Source organism: Aulonocara stuartgranti (assembly GCF_965226115.1).
Source record: "Aulonocara stuartgranti genome assembly, chromosome: 11".
NCBI lineage: Eukaryota > Metazoa > Chordata > Actinopteri > Cichliformes > Cichlidae > Aulonocara > Aulonocara stuartgranti.
In genome coordinates this window covers 9,106,719-9,129,248 of record NC_138947.1, presented here as the reverse complement: position 1 = coordinate 9,129,248, position 22,530 = coordinate 9,106,719, and the positions used below count along the sequence as shown (strand labels likewise).

At 38.1% G+C, this 22,530-nt stretch overlaps 3 protein-coding genes across 7 annotated transcripts in view; 1 reads left to right on the top strand and 2 right to left on the bottom strand.

The window, feature by feature from the left end:
* The window catches only part of LOC309717060 (uncharacterized protein), a gene marked incomplete at its 5' end in the record, with an annotated part of 99,972 nt that overhangs the window by 74,365 nt on the left and 3,077 nt on the right, over nt 1-22,530 (bottom strand). The gene's annotated exons all lie outside the window — the stretch shown is intronic.
* Nucleotides 218-13,065, bottom strand: LOC309717059 (TBC1 domain family member 15). Of its 3 annotated transcripts, none has more exons than XM_082551305.1 (10): nt 12,531-13,065; nt 11,176-11,361; nt 10,922-11,040; nt 10,529-10,632; nt 2,403-2,470; nt 2,135-2,281; nt 1,610-1,700; nt 1,308-1,456; nt 1,065-1,206; nt 218-980 (listed from the first exon to the last, which is right to left on the bottom strand). In XM_082551305.1, exons 1-10 carry the CDS (start codon nt 12,736-12,738, stop codon nt 812-814), a joined length of 1,383 nt encoding a protein of 460 aa, XP_082407431.1. In that variant the 5' UTR covers nt 12,739-13,065; the 3' UTR covers nt 218-811. The 3 variants fall into 3 exon arrangements, with proteins under 3 accessions (XP_082407431.1, XP_082407432.1, XP_082407433.1); XM_082551306.1 differs by having other exon boundaries at nt 1,065-1,203; XM_082551307.1 differs by lacking the exon at nt 12,531-13,065 and adding an exon at nt 11,832-12,445.
* On the top strand, nt 6,759-18,170 carry LOC309717065 (uncharacterized protein). 3 transcript variants are annotated; one of them, XM_082551322.1, is made up of 10 exons: nt 6,759-7,001; nt 15,105-15,221; nt 15,357-15,417; nt 15,692-16,075; nt 16,169-16,189; nt 16,282-16,332; nt 16,416-16,536; nt 16,876-16,950; nt 17,210-17,288; nt 17,389-18,170. In XM_082551322.1, the coding sequence occupies exons 3-10, from the start codon at nt 15,357-15,359 to the stop codon at nt 17,461-17,463; spliced, it is 867 nt and encodes a 288-aa protein (XP_082407448.1). In that variant the 5' UTR covers nt 6,759-7,001; nt 15,105-15,221; the 3' UTR covers nt 17,464-18,170. The 3 variants fall into 3 exon arrangements, with proteins under 3 accessions (XP_082407448.1, XP_082407447.1, XP_082407446.1); XM_082551321.1 differs by lacking the exon at nt 6,759-7,001 and adding an exon at nt 9,548-10,250; XM_082551320.1 differs by lacking the exon at nt 6,759-7,001 and adding an exon at nt 9,548-10,289.

The following is a 22,530-nucleotide window of genomic DNA, read 5'->3' as shown; positions in this document are numbered from 1 at the left end:
ATATTGCATGGTGCACATTAACTCACTTTAGCAGAACTATTTTTTATAGCACTGACCTCATTTGTGATAATTGCCTGTAAAGTCCATCTTTTTTATGTGTCTGAAGTTGCACAGTTATTCAGATTTGATGTTAAGGCTTCTTAGAGGATCTTCTTTTGCATTCCTACATATCAAATGACTTTAATTCAGCTCAATCAATTCACATAGTAAAACAGGGTCTTTCAAAACACAAGGTCATCTTTTATTTAAAAAAATTCAAAAATGTAAATGAAACAGGCTTATTCACCAGCAGAATAAAAATCTTCAACACTTTTACTGAGGTACATTTTTTTAAACATTCATAGTGTAGTGTGCATGTTTGTCATTCTCTATTTAGGACAGTTATGCAATGTGGTTTCTTGGACACTTTGTGGTACACATACTGTAGGCCCCTCTGACACGTGTCATCTACCATTAAATATAACTGCCAGCGAAGAGACCGGGCCTATTTATAAACTGCTAACAACCTGGAAAAAAAAATAAAACAAAGCTCCTACTGTGAAGTAATAAAAGATTAGACCTTGCATAAAAAAATAAAATAAAATAAAAAATCACCGCACAACAACTTGCACCCAGTGTTGGTCAACTATAAGACAATAAATAGTGTGCACGTACTCATAGTGATGAGTGAGCAAATTTAAAGTGAGCAGCAACCAGCAGTACATTAGTGTTTCCCTCAGACAAAAAAGTAAGTGGCATCAAAAAGTGCATGTAGGGATTAACTGTCAGCTACAGATTACAACCTGTGAGATCATTAAAAAAAAAAATAAAATCATTTTAAAACAAATAAACTACGGAGATGATAAAAAAAGTCCTCGTGTTTGCTCCGATCAGGCCTGCAGCGACCATTCGTAAAATCCCAAGCACAGCGCTTGCAGTAGTTGTAGAAATGATGCTCGGCTTTCTTCAGTATACTGTTCAGGTCCAGTGTCCCCTGAAGGCTGCACAAAGCACACACACACACATTAACTAACACATGCACATCTTATTTGTGATGAGCCGTGTGATGCAGCACAAAAACAAACCCGTTAGTATAGTGGAGGAGCTGAAAGTCATCTGGGCACTGCAACAGAGACTCTCTGTGCTCTAAAAGGATGGCTGCACAGATGAAGAGCTCAAAGGTGAAGTCAGTGTTGATCGCCTGCAGCTCTGACTCTGAACCGTCTTCTGGCAATATCACAAGGCAAGGGCATAATAAGAAGTAGCAAAGAGGTTTGTGTTTTTTGTGGGGGTTTTTCTACTTTTTCTTTTGTGTTTCCGGGCTTTACCTGTGCTGAATTTCTGAGCAACTCTTTCCTGGTAACGAGCTCGGTCGACTTGCTGTGAGATGAGCTCCAGGTGGTCACAGCTCAGGATCTCGAACAAGCGTAGTGCTTCGCTGTGTTCAAACTCCCTCTGGAAACCAAGCAGCAGCCACCTTAAAGGAGGGGCAACATGTGCTTACATGTAAATAAGACGTTTGTGTGGGGGGGAAACAAAACAAAACAAAAAAACCTTGCAAAACTGCATTTGAAAACTCAAAATAAATAAATAAAATAGAGCACAGAAAAACAAAGCCTTGCAGATCTACCTGTGACAAAACGTAAACCTCTCCATGTTGCCTTTCATCAGATGAGCATAAAGCGGAGGGTCCAGTTCCTTCAGCAGAGCTGCCTCCAACTCTAGATGTTAAACAAAACTTTTATACTTTAACTAAACTAATTTATACAAAACATTTTTTTGTTTTTATAGAGACTTAATTCTATTTTAATTGGATTTTGGGCTAATATGATTTTGTTCTGCATATCCGACCTACCATCAAATTTCTACCCTGGAAATAAAGTTAGTGTCTTTGTTTGACCACTAGGGGTCATAAAGTAACATATTACTCTTTGGATAAAAAGAAAAAAGCAGGCAGTGCTTGACTGAACTATTAAAATAAGGGTGCATATGAGCACAACGGTGCAGAAGCTGAATGAAATTTATTATCTGAAACAGAAAAGGAAAGTTTAATTTACAGATCTTACACCATGACAACAGTGGGTGTGGCAGACATAAACAAAACACTATTTGGTGTCAAAGTATTTTTTTTAAATATCTGTTTTGTTATCGCTACCCATTTTCCTGTGTAGACCATCGGCCCTGAAGTCCTTGGAGAATTTCTCCATGTAGCACGAAAAACTCCAGAAAGTGTCAACCTCACAGTCGAGGACCTCCAGGAATCGGCTGCACAGGTCATTCATCCCCTGGGCATAACTGACCTCTGGATTTACAGCAAAGGGAGCAATGCATAAACAGTTAGCCTCTTTTTTATAGCTCAACAAACAACCTTTAAATCCATCTGATCCAGACCGAGTCAGCAAACCTGACACAGGGTCGTTTACCTGGATGAAAAGCAGCATAAGTGATAAGAATTTCTCGCAGAACCAACAGATTGCCTAAGCCTTCATTCCTGCAAACATCCACAGACACAAACAATATTAGTATGTTATAAATAAGCAGAATTAGTTCAACACAGCTGCCAAAACTTGTTTTGATGCGTAACACTGGTGATGCTTTATGCCCCAAATTAAACCTTCACTCATGGAGAGATTGTCAGATGTGACATTTAACTACTAAGTCTTCAATTGAAAGTCAGTTAAATAATTTTAAGTTTCTAAGAAAGAAAACGAAGCGAGGGGTTTTTATTCAGTGTTGTCCACTTAGTCATCATTTACCCAACTTCACTTTTCCTTAATAGAGCAAGCTGGATTCCTACCCAAAATTCAAATGTTTAAAATGATTAAGCTCGTCAAGAACAAAATGCAGGTGACAGAAACTGCAAAAAAGGCAGTTTAATTATGAACATTAAATGCTATTCATACCCAGTAACACTGATTTGGGTCATTTACATAGAAAAGAGGAAAAAATTTTGTCAAAATGCATTAAAAATGTACAACTAAATTTTTTAAAATCATCTGTTGGTTAACAGCATTTATTGGCTGTATTTAAAAGTGTGAACATAAATATCTTATTAATGAAAGGCCTTCAGAATATTTCCTTTTCTCCTACTTCCCACCCACTTTTCCAGTTCAGTGTCACACTGGTCTTGGAGCTTACCACCGCTCCCTCAGATATCTGTAACCTCGATTCAAAAACTCATTTTAAGCCGCAGTTAGTCCAAATTTAGAATCTGAAATTTAGTTTAGACTGAAGAATCTACACATCATCATCTCTAACATGATGCCGATACATGACACATTTTTCCAATCAGTGAACAAATGATTATTCACTGACCATTGTGTCATGTGTCTAAATGTTGTCTCATGGTGAGATACAGGAGCTGCACTGAAGCAGAGAGGAGGCTACAGCACATCAATTAATACAGCTCAGAAGATCACCAGGTCCTCTCTGCCCCATTTGACGTGTTCACTTCCTGCTGCCTCAACAGTGTGTAAAATATTTTCAATTCAATTCTATTTATATAGCACCAAATCACAACAATAGCTGCCAAGGTGCTTTATATTGTAATGTAAAGACCCTACCATCATAGACCGAAAAACACCCCTATGAGCAAGCACTTTGGTGACTGTGGGAAGTGTAGAATAAGGAGGGGATGTTTTTCTCATTATCATTTGATATTTTAATATGCCATTATTAGTTCATTAGAAGTATATAACCAGCTTTGCATTAAGCATAAATTGAAGTTTTTGATCTTACATTATTCTTTGCATTACAGTGATGGTGATAACTTTAGTTTGATCTTTTTTTACAGGTACCAGAATAATAACATGATTTTCCATTGCAGATGTAACCATGATCATTCCATACACATTGCAGTTTGTTGCTTATTCTAGAGTTGTGCTCAAGGTAATTAAAGGTTAAAAGCTACAGCCAGCGCGAGTCTGGCTGATCTATGGAGGGTAAAGGCTTTGAGCTTGGAAGGCCGCACGCGCTTACACAGCACTTATAAGATGTTATTCTTGGTGATTTTGTGCTTAGTCATGTTTTAATATGTTTTAAGTAGAAGTAGCTGATCCAGCAATATTCATTTAATATTATATACTTGATTTAGAGCAATACACACTGATGGTCTTAACAAATGAAAGAGTCCTTGTAGCTGCCATGTTGTGTCTTAGCAGGGTACAGACGGTTCCAGGAGACGGGGGCAGTCAGCGTCTGCCCTCGGGAAGGAGACAATGTTATTCTTTGTGTTAAATAAAATTGTCAACATTGATTGTATTACACCTGTCACTACGCATGAGGGGGCGTTCTAATACCCTGATTTCATAAAACTATGGTGATGTGTTTTTTGAGATGAGATCTGAGACTGTCTGCATACAGTGTTCATCTCCCACGTGTGTGTGATCATTAAATCATCGTTTGACTCAACCCGACCGGACCAGTGTTGTTATTGTGGGTTTTTCCTCTGGTGTCCATCCCCAATATTTCTGAACCTTAACAAAATGTTAAGGTTCAAAATATTGGGGATGGAGACAAGAGAAAAACCACAATAACAACACTGGTCCGGTCGGGTTGAGTCAAACGATGATTTAATGATCACACACGTGGGAGATGGACACTGATGCAGACAGCCTCAAAATCTCAAAATGGTGGAGCATTGCTCAAACTTTTATAGCCTCTGGTGCCTCCACCTTATCATACAAAGCCTAAACATTCACATGCTTTCTCTCACACAGCGCCTGAGCTACGACCTTGGCTCCCTGTTTATCTGCTCCTGCTGAAATGGGGCAGAAAACTCCAGCACACTCTGTTCTCTTCTACTCAGACAAATTAGATTTCTTATAACTCAGCAGTATAATGCATCATAAAACAATATCATTCATTCACAACAAGTCAGCAGTTTAATGTAATGCAAATCAGTTTAACTAATGCAATAGTTATCAGCTTCTTCTAATTCAGGAGAATAATGCAAACTAAAACTACATAATAATTCACAATCTTTAATTAGGGGTATAACATGGCATAAAATAATATTATAATCTAACAATTCCCCCTGATGAGGGGGCCTGTCCTGCAGGTTTTAGATGAATAAAGATTAATTCATTACAAGGCCTCTGGAGACTTCAAGACATGTTGAGGAGGTGTTTTGGCCATTTAAATCAGCTGTGTTGGCTCAAGGACACATCTAAAACCTTCAGTACACTGGAGTTCCCCACTCTAGCAGGACAAGCAGATGTATGAGTCCACTGTCAGAGGCCATAAGAATATGATTTGTAACCCTCACTAAAGCTGTTTTTGTACTGTAATGAGCTCCGAAACCTGAATGAAACTCCTCAAATAAACCATTCTCTGCAGATGATCTGTTCCACTACTTTGTAAGATTTTTTTATTTTTAGATAAAAGGAAGGTTGGAAATTGGGTTATATTTTAGAGGATCCATCACATCCTTGTTCTGACTGATTCAACTTGCTCACCTCTGGCATCAGCTACAGCAACTTGTAGATCAAGGGGGACCAAAAAGAAACTGTTTCTTCTCAAACACCAGTACAACGGTAAACTTTGCACTGACTCCCCTCTCTACCACCACTACCACATCCTCTTTTATTAAGAGTATTCTTCTTGGTGCATTAAGTTCTCTCCTGTACAGTACCACAATGAGTGGTATCTTAAATTTTTAGAATACTCTGTATATTATATTTATCTATACTCTGTGTAATATTGTATTGATATTTGTTAAGTCACTGTGAAATTACAAAATACTTATCTCTACAACTCTCAAATGTACAACTATATAACTCTGTACCATAACCACATTACCTCATGATCATGACCTCAGTTATTGTCATTCTGATGGTAAGCATAATTACTCAAAAGGACTTCTTACAAGCATGTTTTGTATTGTCAAAATAAATAATTTACCATATAAAGATTCAAAATATGTTAGATTTAAACTCTTACCTCTCCTTCAAAGTCAGACTGATTTGAAGGTCAGCGTGATGATAATAATGCTGTATAGAGTTATTTAAAACAGTTTTTCTTAATGCCATTGTTTGTATTGCCAACATAAATAGGCATATAACTAATGATATATGGGAATTCTAAATATCAAGTTATAGCTTGCATACAAATATCATGTCACATTTTACCTCCGACCTCACTTTTACATTTTCAGTCTGTCTTCATATCATGCTGAAATTAAAAAGTGTTTTACTTTAAAAGAAAGTGTTTTTTTATGACTTTTATAAAGGGGAATTAGTATGTGTGTTGACCTATATACCCCATTTGTGTTGGCCTACATGCGCAGATTTTATCTATATTTACATCATATGTTATACTACTTATGCTTGAACACCTGTTGATGCACAGCTGTTATTTTTCAACCTAATAATGGGTCACTTTTGGGTAACTGACAGTTTTGTGTTCCATTTTGACAGCAGCTTGCTGTATAATGGCAATGAAAGGCCTCTAATTCAAAAGCTTTATACAGTTTTATTTCATTTAAACAGCAATTGGTACAGTAATAAGCAACAAATCTATGTAATATTGAAATCTCAATAAATTTCAGTGCAGGTGTGGACTACCTGATAGCTGTCTCAATGCCGTATCAGTGTTAAAAAGATGGAGACCACAGACTTACAGATTCTGAACTCAAAATAAATATGTGACGCCCAGCAGTGGGTGTCTCTGACATTACACTGATGACTCAGTGTTAGTAAAACCCTTGTTTGAAACTAGAGATGGACCGATCCGATATTACGTATCGGTATCGGTCCGATACTGATCTAAATTACTGGATCGGATATCGGAGAAAAATAAAAAATGTAATCCGATCCATTAAATATCACGAAAGCACCTCACAAAACTTGCAACACGCCGTAACTCACCTCAGAACGTTAGCACGTCGGAGCAGTATGCATCACGTGATAGAGCGGCTGTGGCATGCGGGACCTGTCGGTGGTCTGGATAGCATTTGGAGCTTCGCTAGCAACCCGGCATGTCATCTCCGACAAAGTTATCCCCGAGAGAAGTAAAGCAAGTGTGTAAGTCCATCTCTGAATGTATGTAAAGCATTCCTGCCTTAAGCTTAACAAGCGACTGCCTCTCCTGCTGCTACTTCAATCATGAAACTGCTTAATGATCAGCTGATCGGCTTTTCTGTCGCGAGTGAGTCCGTCTCTCTGGTTTGTTTTTGGCCCACTTTGCACCAGAAAGAGGAAACCAGCGGCTGAACAACAGCAGCACGTTTAAGCTTGATCAGCTGTTGTTAGAATGTATTTAATATTACTTTCTACTCGAGGATCTTTTTCTACGTAGCTGACGCTGGTAACTGTGCAGGGGCGGATCTAGCAAAGTTTAGCCAAGGGGGCCGATAGGGCATTAACAGGGAAAAGGGGGCACAAAGACATACTTTTCTTTCTTATTCTCATTTAAAATGTCTAGCTTTTAATAAATAATTATCCGAATCTTACACCCAAAGTTTTAATTTGATGTAAAATGAATAGAAGTCAATTACTGTATATAGTAACTATTAAGTCTAATATATATATACCCTAGTAAGCTATAGTACTTTTTCCTTTGGAAAGGTACCATCTGTGCAGTCTGCAATTTTGTTGAAGAAAGATGTTGAATCTATTTAATATTTCTTGAAAAATAATTGATTTCTGTGCATTTTTTTTTTTTTTTCACACTGCATCAAATTAAAGTTGATTACGTCGATTAAGCATCATGAGGTGGAGCGTGAGGGGTGGTTCCCTATTTTTTATTTATTTATTTTTGTTGTTGCTGGGAGTTGTTACCATATTAGTTAGGTTGCTTAATATTTACGCTAAGTACTCTTTAAAATACCAGAATAGGGAGGATGGTGTAGGTTTAAGTTTATTAGATTGATCAGTATTGCTGAACTATGAAATATATTTTTTTTTGCATACAGGTATAACAGAATAGCTTTAGTGTTGTTGTTGTTTTAAACTTGAGTATGAACTTATACAAAATGCAGAAAGATATTTAAAAAAACAGTTTTGTTGATGAAAAAAAACACTATATCGGATTCATATCGGTATCGGCAGATATCCAAATTTATGATATCGGTATCGGACATAAAAAAGTGGTATCGTGCCATCTCTATTTGAAACACACACACGCACAGAGAAATACAGGGAGTGCAGAATTATTAGGCAAATGAGTATTTTGTCCACATCATCCTCTTCATGCATGTTGTCTTACTCCAAGCTGTATAGGCTCGAAAGCCTACTACCAATTAAGCATATTAGGTGATGTGCAACTCTGTAATGAGAAGGGGTGTGGTCTAATGACATCAACACCCTATATCAGGTGTGCATAATTATTAGGCAACGTCCTTTCCTTTGGCAAAATGGGTCAAAAGAAGGACTTGACAGGCTCAGAAAAGTCAAAAATAGTGAGATATCTTGCAGAGGGATGCAGCAGTCTCAAAATTGCAAAGCTTCTGAAGCGTGATCATCGAACAATCAAGCGTTTCATTCAAAATAGTCAACAGGGTCACAAGAAGCGTGTGGAAAAACTAAGGCGCAAAATAACTGCCCATGAACTGAGAAAAGTCAAGCGTGCAGCTGCCAAGATGCCACTTGCCACCAGTTTGGCCATATTTCAGAGCTGCAACATCACTGGAGTGCCCAAAAGCACAAGGTGTGCAATACTCAGAGACATGGCCAAGGTAAGAAAGGCTGAAAGACGACCACCACTGAACAAGACACACAAGCTGAAATGTCAAGACTGGGCCAAGAAATATCTCAAGACTGGTTTTTCTAAGGTTTTATGGACTGATGAAATGAGAGTGAGCCTTGATGGGCCAGATGGATGGGCCCGTGGCTGGATTGAGAGCTCCAGTCCGACTCAGACGCCAGCAAGGTGAAGGTGGAGTACTGATTTGGGCTGGTATCATCAAAGATGAGCTTGTGGGGCCTTTTCGGGTTGAGGATGGAGTCAAGCTCAACTCCCAGTCCTACTGCCAGTTCCTGGAAGACACCTTCTTCAAGCACTGGTACAGGAAGAAGTCTGCATCCTTCAAGAAAAACATGATTTTCATGCAGGACAATGCTCCATCACACGCGTCCAAGTACTCCACAGCGTGGCTGGCAAGAAAGGGTATAAAAGAAGAAAAACTAATGACATGGCCACCTTGTTCACCCGATCTGAACCCTCATCAAATGTGAGATTTACAAGGAGGGAAAACAGTACACCTCTCTGAACAGTGTGTGGGAGGCTGTGGTTGCTGCTGCACGCAATGTTGATGGTGAACAGATCAAAACACTGACAGAATCCATGGATGGCAGGCTTTTGAGTGTCCTTGCAAAGAAAGGTGGCTATATTGGTCGCTGATTTGTTTTTGTTTTGTTTTTGAATGTCAGAAATGTATATTTGTGAATGTGGAGATGTTATATTGGTGTCACTGGTAAAAATAAATAATTGAAATGGGTATATATTTGTTTTTTGTTAAGTTGCCTAATAATTATGCACAGTAATAGTCACCTGCACACACAGATATCCCCCTAAAATAGCTAAAACGAAAAACAAACTAAAAACTACTTCCAAAAACATTCAGCTTTGATATTAATGAGTTTTTTGGGTTCATTGAAAACATGGTTGTTGTTCAATAATAAAATTATTCCTCAAAAATACAACTTGCCTAATAATTCTGCACTCCCTGTAAGTTAAACAGGACTGTAATGTTTGGGGGGGGTTGAAGTTATTCTGTGTTAATTGTGACATGGTATTGTATCAGAAGAACATTCTTAAGGGAATGTTTAGCTGCTTCAAACTGCTGAGATAATCAGATGATCAGAAGTGTGAACAACAATTGCCATGATGCCTTATCACTGCTCAAAACTATTTCCAAGGTGCTCCAGGGGACATTTAACCGCATTCTTTATGCTTTGCAGCCTCCCCAACATGGATAATGTGACAGACCCCCTCTGTAAAGTTTATTTTTTAGCACATGATGGCTCTTTTTGGCTATTCATCTGTAAACTCTCTCCATACTCTTTCACGTGATTCTTGCGTAGGTGGTAGAAGTTTGTCATGTTTGAGTCTGTGGTTAGGACCCATTTGCGGCATAATTTGCATAGTACAGTTTTCTGGTCTGTGTCAGACTTTTTATACCCAAACCATTTCCATGCTACAGAGGTAGCCCCTAGTTTAGGAATAAGGTCCTCAATTTGTTTTGACCGGTCCTTCTGTTTGGAGCTACTTGGTTCTGCCTCATCTTCACTGGCCATGCTGGTATTTTCTGTGCCTGCATCCACGTGTTGACTGTAAGCGCCATTTATAGTTACTTCACGTTTTTATTTGAGGTAATTTTTTTGATGCATATTCTGAAATTTAATATTTGCGAATAATGTATTTTCCCATCATTTCAGCTTATTTTGAAAAATTTCAACAGGATCTTGAGCTTTATTGTGAAAGGTTTATGTGGTAAATTTATGTGGTGCTTGATCAGTAGTGACAGACAAACAAAATAAGTGTATGCAGACCTCTTTAAAAAATTATCAAAGTTAGTTAAAAAAAAATACCATAACTGATAATCACTTACTGGTAATAGCTCAGGTCTCTGTTGGTTCGGGGCACATCTTTATCAATGATTCGAATGGCTTCCTGCAGCTCCTCACGGTCAAATGTGACCCGCTCAAACAATATCTGTTTATAGGAAAAGTTAGTACAAAGAGGTAGTAGGTAAATGGCAAACCCTTTAACAAATTTAGATCCTGTTGTTTCATTTGAATAAATATACTGCATTTATTTTATTTCCCTCACTTTAAACTGTTCTTATGTTCTACAAAGAAAAACCAAAGGGAACATTTTAAATATAACTTAACAAAAAACAATGCAGAACAATAGTGAGTAGAGACAAGTATGCGTAAAAGAAGCAAAAAGCCAGACATCAGACAGGTCACAATAATACTCACAGATGTTTAGTTGAACTGACCTGTGCCTGAAGCTCCAAAAAAGCCATTCTAACTCTGACCGCCTCTGACCTGTCCTGAGACTGTTGCTGGGTCTGTGCCTGTCTCTGGTCAAAGTACCTGACGGCTGCCAGCAACTCAGCTTGATCACATATAAGATATTTAGGGAAAAGAGTGAGAAATCACGGCAGTTAAAAACAAACAACAATAGAAAAAAAAATTGGAAAAAGAAGGAATCTACTGTACGTGGCTTTTAACTGACAGCCGTACAACTTACCATCAGTACCACTGAGGCGCATTCGCATGGCTGAGGGGAGGAAGTGCTGCCATTTTCTCTTCATCACCTGATAACGTACGGCCAACTGGTCCTGCAGCAACGAGCGCTCTAAAGCTGTTGAACCACACGGGTACATCCCAAACAAAAACCGCCACGCGAGACCACGCTCAGATGGACACACCCCACCTGGACAGAGAGTGCAGACCTTTCAATCATTGTCAGTGGACAATTGTGCTTGAAGATAAAACATTACGTGACCTCCTAACATTTAGTTAAACCAGTCACCACTGGTCTGAAAGAGAGCATGGGAAGATCAAACCTGAAAGGAACAAATTTTAGATGTAAATCAAAGCAACAAGACTGCAAATACATATTTTAGTGAGCTTGAGCCTGCTGAGACAAATATTTAAGAGGCCATTTGTAACGTCTTAGTCTCTGGTGGAGTTCAACATCCTCCACAAAGAGGACAGATTCAGCAGGATTGCTGAAGTGCTGATAAGTTCTGGCATGAGATGACAGTCTTCTTGTATTTAAGACACTAAAAATACAGCTAGAACACAGACGTATTCTGTCCGTTTTTGCTTCTTCTAGTTCACAGCATATGTTTATGGAGCCATTGACACTCATGTGATCTCACTCCTAGAAATCCTACCAACCCTATAAATGGAGCCGCTTTATCACAGTAGTCACGCTGGACTTCTTTGCTCCAGGCGGTCTGGTGAACAGTGAAATGTTGGACTTTACAGAAGCGTCTGGTTGTGCTTTTCCCCAGAGGCAAAGCGTCACCTGATTTAATCTTAAGAATGAAAACCCATTTAAAAAAAAAAAAAAAAATCATGTTAATTTTTACCGTACACCAAAACGGTGCTAAAATGGACACATGTATATTTTGTCAAAACACTATAGCCCATTTTTATTTTTCCAAAGAGTCAAATTAAATTTCTCTAAAAACACACATTGAGCGAATGCAGTCACGCCTTTTATCAGCAGGTGCGGTGCATTCAGGTTTGTTCACAACAACCTGAGGCCTCAGCAACAGTCGGTGTGAGAAACTACAGCTTTAAATCCAGCTGCTTCATGGACTGCGCTGATTGCCAGCCCCTGTCCTGTTATAGTGTATCAATACAGAAAAACGCAATTATCTCTCAAACTTATAATGAACTAGATGAGAAAAGAGTTTGCTTTTCTAAACGTGGATAATTAGATATTTTAAGATTTCTGCTTGGCCTTCCGTACTCACTAAAGTATTAAAACGGAAGTGCGGACAAGCAGTCTTACTTCATGTCTCCTGCAAAACTGCACGAATCAAGTTTACATTAAAAACTACTTGCAAGTAAGTTGTGCGTTTTAGAAACCGTTTTTGAAGATATGCATCCTCAGTCTTGACTCGTCGACCCTCCCCTCGGCGTCCATGACTCTGGGTAAAGTGAGGCGCGCTACAGCCAGAGCAGGAGAGCAGATCGCTGCTACTGTCCTCTGAGAGCCTCCATCCAGCTGGGGGCTGCTGGCTGTCAACCGTTCCCCTGCGGTCTGCCTTGGATTTCCTGTGTTTAGATCTTCCATGTGTGGCTGCGGTTTTAAATGACGCAGGGGTGAAGTTTGTCATTCGCGCTGCATCCACATAACAGGCAACATAATCATCCTCCTATGGCCCACCGCTTCCTAAACAACACAGCTCGTCTCCCTCCGTGAGCTACAACTGAAAGCATTCAAGACTCATTTCCAGCAGCGTGGTCGAGTCGTTTTAACTTTGCTAAACCCGTCGGAATGACTTTCAGGAAAGCATATCCAGCGAGCACAACTCTCATTCAGCCATCTGGGAGTCATATGACTGCACCTTTAAGATCCCAATTTGCCCCACATTCCAGGTGGAGTCAAAACCCATGTGCTAAAGTTCACAGTGGACTTGTGCGTATATCTTGCTCCATCTAGTGGTTGTATTTAGCAAATGTCCCCCAGAAGAGGGATTTCGCTAACTGGCTGATCTGAGTATTTCCCAAACCGTTGACCACTGGTGCTTTCACGCATAACCATCTCTAAGGTTTGCAGAGAATGGCCTGGGTAAAAAAAAAAAGAAGAAAATATCCAGTGAGTAGCAGTTCATATCAGCTATTTCTTTGAAGTGATAAGAAGGAACTCCAATAATCACTTTACAGCCAAGGGATACAGACGAGCATCTCTGGACACCCAAGCACATGAACTGCAGCAGCAGAAGACCAAATTTTTCATTACAATAGAAAACTCTAAAAATGTCTGGTCAGAATTTGGAGAAAACAACATAAAAGCATGAATCCATCGTGTCTTGTATAAGTAGTTCAGGCTGCTGCTAGTAGCAAAATGGCGGGGGAAATATTTTATAACATTAAAAAAAACAATTTATGATTATTTAGATTTGAAAGCTAACTTGAATATTGATGCAGACCATTTTATCCCCCTGTGACCACAGTGTATCCATCTTGACTGCTACCAGCAGGTTAGCATACTATGTCAAAGAGCTCTAATCATAACTGGTTTCTTAAACATAACGAGTTAATTCATATGAAGTCATTGTTATGTTTAATGACCCCTGCAGTCACCAGATCTCAATCTAATAGAGCACTTTTGGGAGGTGGTCGGCTGGGAGATTCTCATCATGGATGTCTAGCTGACAAATCTGCAGCAACTGCGTGATGCTGTCATGTCAACATGGACCAAAATCTCTGAGGAATGTTTCCAGCATCTTGCTGAATCTATACCATAAAGAATTAAAGCAGCTCTGGAGGCAAAAGGAGGTCCAACTCAGTATCAGCAAAGTGAACCTAATAAAGTGGCCAGTGAATGTTGCTACCACATATATTTTGTGCATAATCAGCCACTCCACACACCAAATAGTACCCAGCTTATGGTAAGAAAGCTGCCACTCTCTCCAAAAGTTGATTCTTTTCCTCTGGACGTAGCGTCTTCAGTGGGAGAAATGTTTCGTCACCCATGCAAGTGACTTCTTCAGTCTTAGCTGACTGCAGGTTTCCCCAATCTTATAAACAGTATATTTGCATAATGACTGAAACCAGCCCACTGAAGGAACAATGGGCTGGGGGATCAGTTCCTTCAACATAATTATGGAAATTCTAATGACCATTGATAAACAACCACTGATTAATGGCTATGAGTACCTCGCTCAAACCAGCGTTCCACCCTGTCCAGGATGTTACATCCTCATCACTGAAACAGTGTCCACTGGCCTGTAGGTGTAAATAGACTGTAGAGTCCTGGCCTGACGAGGCCTCTGCAGTCTACTACCACTCATTCACAAGGGGTCACCAGAGTAGGTGGGTCCATATATTTGATTTGACCTCTACGCTGTGCAATTTTTGACATCAATACAAATATTTGTCTAGCTATAATTACTTCTTGTTACCAAAAATATCACATTACAAATTCACGGAATCTCTTCTGTGTGATAAGGAAAAACACAAACCAGGTCTAATCCAACTTGCAACTCAGTCTTTTTTTTTTTTCCAATAACATAATATCATCTATCCTTTGTTCACGTGCCATATAGTCAGGTGTAAAGCTCAATCCTCCTCAATTAATAGAAATTATAGTCTGGTTTAATATTTTTGACAGAGTGGAAGGTCAACTGTAAATGCACTAGACTACACTGTTGGGTTAGAAGTGACAGTTTTGCAAACACCTCTCTGCTGTTGTGACACTGACCTGCTATGTTTTTCACAAATGTTAATCAGAGAGAAAAAAAAAGGGAGGAGTTCAGCAAAGTGCGACTTTTACACTTTGGTTAATATGTAAAAATTTAATGATATAAGAGAAGGAAGAGAGTGTTTCTGATATACAGTATATGTGCTTAAAATTTGAAAGTTGAACATAGTTATTGTGGGGACGGCGTTCACTTTTCTTTCCCAACTTCCTTTTTTTTTTTTTTTTTTTTCAAGTGATCATTAGAGTGCAACGGGAAACAGACCCATGTCATTTCACATCAGTGCAGAGATCTAATACATACTGAGAAAGCACAAAGGAACATCATTTTCTTACACCTCCCTCCTCTCATAGTGAGTATTTACTATGTGCTAAATAGTAGACTATAGGCAATTTGCTGTACAGTATGTTGGCTACATGTGATGGGAATTCTGTAAAACTAAATCGGGATTTTGTCTACTAACCTGTGACTGTCTTGCTTTGGCTAGATGCAGCTGCCAGGCCTTATTGGTTTCATTTCAGTATTGATTCTGGCTTGTAATTCAAAAGGTGAGTGAGATAATAAGCTCATGTGTATGATTTAAATTGGAAATGCACTTTCAGTATGTAGTAAATATGGTACTTGGAGCACTTTATATGCTTCTCATTCACCCATTTACACAGATTCATACACTAATGATGGTGAAGCTGTCATATAATGTGCTTTTCTAATGCTGGCCTTGCTTTTGTAATAAACAATTTGTTCTACAATGTAAATTATAGCTTTAAAATTAGCCTTTGAAAAATAAATGCAATTCCTGACTTGCTTTGTTTTTATTTGCAGATACAAAATGGAAAATAAATGTCGAAAGAAAGATCACAGCACAACCTGGATCAACCGTTACCATACAATGCAACTTTAGCTATCCAAAGGAAATCTCCACTAATAATGTTACAGTTTTTTGGAAAACTGTAACATCAGACCAAAGTAACTGCAGTAACGGGGACAAAGACAGGAATGCATTTGTTTTTAACCCAAATAATCACTGTGTGCTTGAGAAGTACCGAGGAAAGACTAAGCTCATCGGAGACCCGAACAAGGGCAACTGTTCTCTCCAGATCACCGACATCACAGATATTGAGCAAGCGATCTATGTAAGAATTGATGTGCAGAAAGATAAATACAGTTTCATCAAGGACCTTGTCCGTGTCTCATTTTCCATAAATGGTCAGAATTTAAATCAATTATTTTAAATTTTTAATTTAAACTATGCATTTATCAAAAAAAATGAAATTAATAGCTTGCATGTTTCCTCCACAGAGACGGGGGCTTCTAAGCCAGGTATTAACTTCATTTCTGCATTATTTATATTTAAATTGAACAGAGCCTTTTAAAAAAATTTGCCATCATGCTGTGTAATATTTTTTCAACAGGTACCGATTCCTATACGACTCAAGACCTTTTAACCACTGAAACAACAATAAGTAAGTTTAATATTCACACAGTTTGTTGAGTATGTCACCCTCTGTACTTCAGCTTTCTTTACTGAACGTATTATTTTTTGCAGCAAAAGCAAATGAAAACGACACGAGCCATGCAACAATACTGTCTGTAGCCATCCCTGCAGCAGTTCTTGTGGTGATCATTCTTCTTGTTGCTGGGATATTTATTTTTATAAAATACAAGAGGTAACTTTTCCATCATTTGTAAACCGAATGTGTGGCCTACAAGCAGCAAACTTGAATGAGCTTTATTTCCCAGATTGATATACTTGATGTACATAGTTTATCATCTGGATACTTTTCAGGCAAATGTGTGGTATGTAAAGCATTTATGTAATCAAAAGACATTTAAATGTGGAAATTTAACTTTCTGTGAAGCATATGTACAGTACGAGAGAGAAATAATCCAAAGCAGATTATATTCATTTATCATAAACATACCAGAGTGCTTCGAATGTTAACCTTGTTTAAATTTTAGTTATCATGTACAAACAACCGCAATAACAGTAATCATAATTGTCCCAGGTCACGCAGTCTCACCAGGGAGGACTCTGGATACTATGCAAACTTTAGCAGAGCACTATCAAACCCACCCAAAAGGTTTGCATTAATGGAAAAAGTATACCATACATGTGTACCCATCTAAGAAGCTTGACATTTCTTTTATTTTTAATTGAATGTGTCATTGTGACGAATCCAAAAGTAATTATTGTAATTTGGTGTTGTACCATTTGATACATTTGTGTCATCAGGATATAATTATGCATTTATTTGCTGCACAGTGACAAAATTCTGATGACCTTTTCCCCAACCTGGCATTTTTAATTTCTTGCTCTCTTTCTTTTTTTGTTCTTTTTAGAGAAGTCAGTTGTGACAGACAAACTAAGAAGCTGCCTGAAGGGAAAGCTATTGATGATCCTGTTTACATCAATGTCAAGGTACAATGCCCACACTGACACAAGTTTTACTGTCCCAGAAGTTAACAGCAAAGATAAAAATGACTAAAGCCAACTTTTATGTAACCTCTTGTCTCTGCAGGCTCCAACAAATCACTTGGCTCCAAACAGCAGCTGTGCAGACAATATATATGCAAATGTGGATTACAGAACTTAGAAGGACAGCTGCATGTCATTAGTGTACGATGCTTTCTACACATGTTCATGTGTATGCATTACTATGTGCCTCTATACATTTCATGCAGGTCTTAATATTTTTTGTCTTTTTTGAGAGTGTTCACATATGCCCAAAAAACCCCTGACTAGTCGCTGTGGGTTCAACTGAAGGATGAAAGTGTGAAAACACTCTAAATGACCAAAAAAAAAAAAAAAAGCCTGCACAGCATTGCAAAACAATGATAATTCCTTTTTTGCGTACTTGTGATTGCAGACCTTCAGATGGTCAGACAAGAATGTTGTTTCAAAACATGAATTTTTGTAAAAATGATATAGCATAAAATCATAAGTGAGATGTCAGTGTTAGAGATGGGGAACAGTAGACACACAGTAACAATAATCTTTCTCCAACCCTAACAACATTACCTTTGTCAGAAAAAGTCTTCTCCTAGCCTTACTTGTGGCATATTGTGTAATTGGAGAATGAAAACCTGTTAGGATTGAAAATTAGGAAGGATTTCATTTTTTTGTCAAATGCTTTGGGTTTTTTTCTTTTTAAGAAATCTGCCATTGCAATGTTCTTGCCCAGTTTGCCTAATACAGGCAATATATGCTGGTGAGCATAACAATACTGTAACCAATACTGATGACAGTAACTTTGCCAAATAGTCTGTAGCAATAAATAAAAACAGCAACTTTATTAATATACTTGATCTTATGCAGTTCTTTTTTTTTTTTTTTTTTTTTTTGCTTTACATCAGTGTCTTTGACCTTGGTAAATAAACCTGCCAGTGTTACACCACCAAGTAACTAAGGAAATGAAATCAAGCATCAGTTTTGCAACTTTGCGGCAATATCGCTTGAGTGGAGTTCTCTTTTCGTTGGAACTTTGGAACCCATTTTAACTAAACTAGTTAATAAAATACAGAAGTGAGGGGTGAAAATTACATTCACTTTGGGTACATCCTGTGTCATGTCTGCTGAAACTTATTTAAAGGGTTAAAAAAGATGGATGCACTGCAGTTTTAAAGAGAATTAGCGAAAATGTGTAGAGGCTATTTGTAATTTAAACTGAGTGAAACTGTAACTGCTGCTAATACCTTTTGCTTTCTGTTTTAACTTTGATGGGCAATGCTTACTGAGAGGCAGAAGTCCTGGAACGTTGCATTACTTAAGAAGTGTAGTGAAAACTCTGTTATCTACATGCACTGACTATTCAGATAAATTGAAGAATATACAGTCATGACGGAGTGTACATTATTTTAGTATCACTGAAACTATTGGCTGCATACATTTAATTGCATTTAGCAGCGAAATGTAATGTTTGGATGTTCTTGGACTCAAAACCAAGTTCAAGACAAACAACACGTATCCTTGTATCCACTTTCAGCCAGTTCAAGGGGCATTAAAAATGAAGCACTGATTGATGTTCAAATAATTCAAGGTAATCTTGCCACAAGCAGAAGTAAGATCTCATCATTGAAACAAACCCATTCAAGTCCATTCACTGATATTTTCATGTAAACCGACATTGAAAGTAAATACAAGGAGCCTGACAAGATTGTGCTGACGACTCAATGTTCTCGACCTTGGCTGTATCAGTGCCCTGATTACTGGCACTGGCTTATCATCATAGATGGGATTAAGATAAGATAAGACAAGATAAGATAGAACTTTATTAATCCCTCTGGTGGGTTCCTCTGGGAAATTCGATTTCCAAAAAGCACAGCACCGACAGAAGTTACAGTTACAGAATATTATATATATATATATATATATATATATATATATATATATATATATATATATATATATATATATATATATATACACACACACACACACACACATATATAAATACAGAGACAAATATAAATAAAATATACGAAGGGGATGAATAGAATAAATAGGAATAAAAATAAAAATACAAGTGAATTGCACATTTCAAGTATTGAGGTCTATTGCACCATTGACTATTTACAAAAAGTATTGCACAGGCTGTTTTCATGCACTAAACTAAAGAAATGTACAGGTCAATATTATCTTCAAATGTAGAAAAGTTAGTTACATTCATTATTTACACGTTTACTTTATAAACACTAACAAGAAAACTGTGTCCAGAGATAGAGAAACATACTTAATTGGCCATCAATGAAAAATACTTACAATAAAGAACATTCTACATCTTCTATGAGAGGGTTATATTATGTAGAATGTTGACTTAAAAATGTAACACAATGCATACAACAAAGGAAGCTAGGACAAGAAACACTTACTTCCTCTGATTTAAATGTGGTAAATGTATCTTTTCTAGTACCACATTTAGATGTGGTAACATTATAAATGAACGGTTCATTACATCATTATGCAGCTTTTAGTTTTAAAAAGGCCTGCAGTAACATCACATGAGAGCCTTTTTTTAAACAACACATGTTTGTATACACATCTTTGTAATTTGTCACATGGTATTTTTCATGAAACTGTAGCTTTTGTGCACTCCTGGGTCTCAGTGTTCTCTGAAATGTTCATTTGCTTGCAAAAAGACTAACCAAAATGTAACAAGTGCTTTTTTATGCTTTTTAACTATTTTATTTTCAGGTCCTCATCAGTGATGGAACTAAAGTTGTGCCTTTCATTTCTGATGTTTTTTGGTGAGTGTCTAACTTTAATGTGGTGGAACCGCACACTACCTTCTACATAACACAACATAATAGTATAATTCAATGCTATCTTTTTTATTAGTGATTCATGATGTCCAGTCAGCCAAAAGCCAAAAGTGTGGTTATTCCCTGCACCTATAATTACCCCAGACCTAGCTCCAAAAAGATCATAAACAGCTGGTTAGGATTCTGCAAGAAAGGGAACAAGGTTGTGGCAACCTCTATCCAAAAACGGAAACTGCCTGTGGAGTACAAAAAACGAACTCAATTTCTGGGAAAACTGAGAACACGGAACTGCACGATGCTACTGGATAGTGTCCGGAGCACTGATGTTGGACCTTTTTACTTCAGGATTGAAATGCCACAATACAAAAGCTTTTCCTACACACAAAACGCTGTATCCATTGATGTTATACGTAAGTAAGTTATCGATTTATAAAGAAAATGCAAATTTTAAAATGATTTTTTTATAATAGTGGTGTCATATTACAACTCTGCAGGCAACCCCCCACCGCCAACTCTGTCTGTGGAGGTGAATGATCAGGCATATGCTACCTGCTCTGTTTTTCACTCCTGCCCATCTATTCCTCCTCAATTCTCCTGGAGTCACACTGGAGTCATCAGAAGCCAGTGGAAGAAAGTGAATGCATGGAACTGGCAAACAGTGTCAACTCTGACCTTTCCGCCTTTAGCCACCGATTTCAACAAGCCTTTAAACTGCACAGTGCGACACAGAGGGGCGAAGGAGGCACAAAGCTCCATTATTCTTCTAATATGAGCCCAGTGCATGATCGAAGTATAACTTCTTACTCTACACAATAAATTAATTCAAGGTTTTAATTTAGCATTTGAGGTATATAGCGTCTTTAAACTACTTAAAGTGAATCTTAAAACAGATAGCTTTGCTATTTGTGAAGCCCGAAGGGGTTTTGTGATTGTTTGGTTTAAGTGGATGTCAAAGAGTGTGTCTCCACTAAAAACACATGTTTTAGTGTTATCTACGGTGAATGATAAGTGATCAACAGCTTCTCCTTCTTAAAGTTGTATTTCTCCAAATGTTTACGTTAAAATACAGTTTAAAAAATTGATACATATATATTCTTAAATAATATTCTTAGAAAGAGATGTTGTTATGTGACAATGTGAAAATAAGGTAGTTATGAAACATATTTTGCAATTCAGAAACTTTGCGTCCACAAGAGTACTGTCAGGGACTTGAAAGAGAGCATATTTTGCCATAATCTGTAAAGATCTGTATAGAAATACAAAATTAATTAATTTTTTTCATGTATGATTTAAAGTAAATCAAATGAAAGCAAAATGGCATCAGTATGAATGCCTTGGATCAGACAGTCACGGTCCTGGGTCGGTGACCAAGTGTTTTATGTATTGTTATTTTATGATTTAGTGTTTAGTGTTGTTTTTGTTCTGTGCCAGTTTGTTTCCTGCTTTACTTTGACAGTCTGTGCCCTACGTTAGCGTTTCTAGTTTGGTGTCTCCCTGTCCTGTTGATGTCAGCTGCGTCTTCCAGGTGTTTTCCCTTTGCCCTGCTTTCCTCTTGTATTCAATGTCTGTGTCTGCTCCTGCTTGTCGTCACATCGTATCCTCATTCTGACCAGTTTAGTTCAGTTTCATGCCCTCATCGTTCTGTTCCATTTCCTAATTTAAGCCTGCAATAAAGCAGTCGGTTTTTTAGCTTAAATTCCACCTCCACGAGTCTGCATTTTGGGTCCTTTTTCCTGCCTGCCCGCACATAGCCATGACACAGACCTGTTTCATCCATCCATCCATCCATCCATCCATCCATCCATCCATCCATCCATCCATTCGCTTTCACTAAACCTAAAATAGTCAGAAATGCCAAACACAGTTGTTGAGGTCTCCCAGCACCTTTCTCAGATTTCGAATCTGTCCCAGAGTTTTAGATGACTTGATTATGGACATTTATTACAAATCCATCTGAGTTTTCTGACCTTCCCCTCTGGTTCTGGGTAGTTATTAGGGGTGCAATGATACTTGTATCGATATTGAACCGTTCGATACTGTGCTTTCGGTTCGGTACGCATATGTATCAAACAATACAAAATCTTTAATTTATTTTATCAACTTTTCTTCTGACGATGCTGTCTGTGTTGAGCGCTCAGTGGATCTGCACTCGACAGTGCAGCCTAGGCGGTGTAGTCGAACGCACATTCACTGAGCGCAGGGCAAGCTAGCCAGACAGAAGTTAAGCTCTCGTTGCAACATGGCAAATTGAACCTCCCCCACCCTCATTCAGATCTGGTGTTTGGAACTATTTTGGTTTTCATGTGACGTATGACCCTGAAGGTAAGCGCGTCATGGACTAAAGCAAAATAGTATGTTGGATGTGCCATGCAATGCTCAATTACATGGTGGGAACTAGTGCG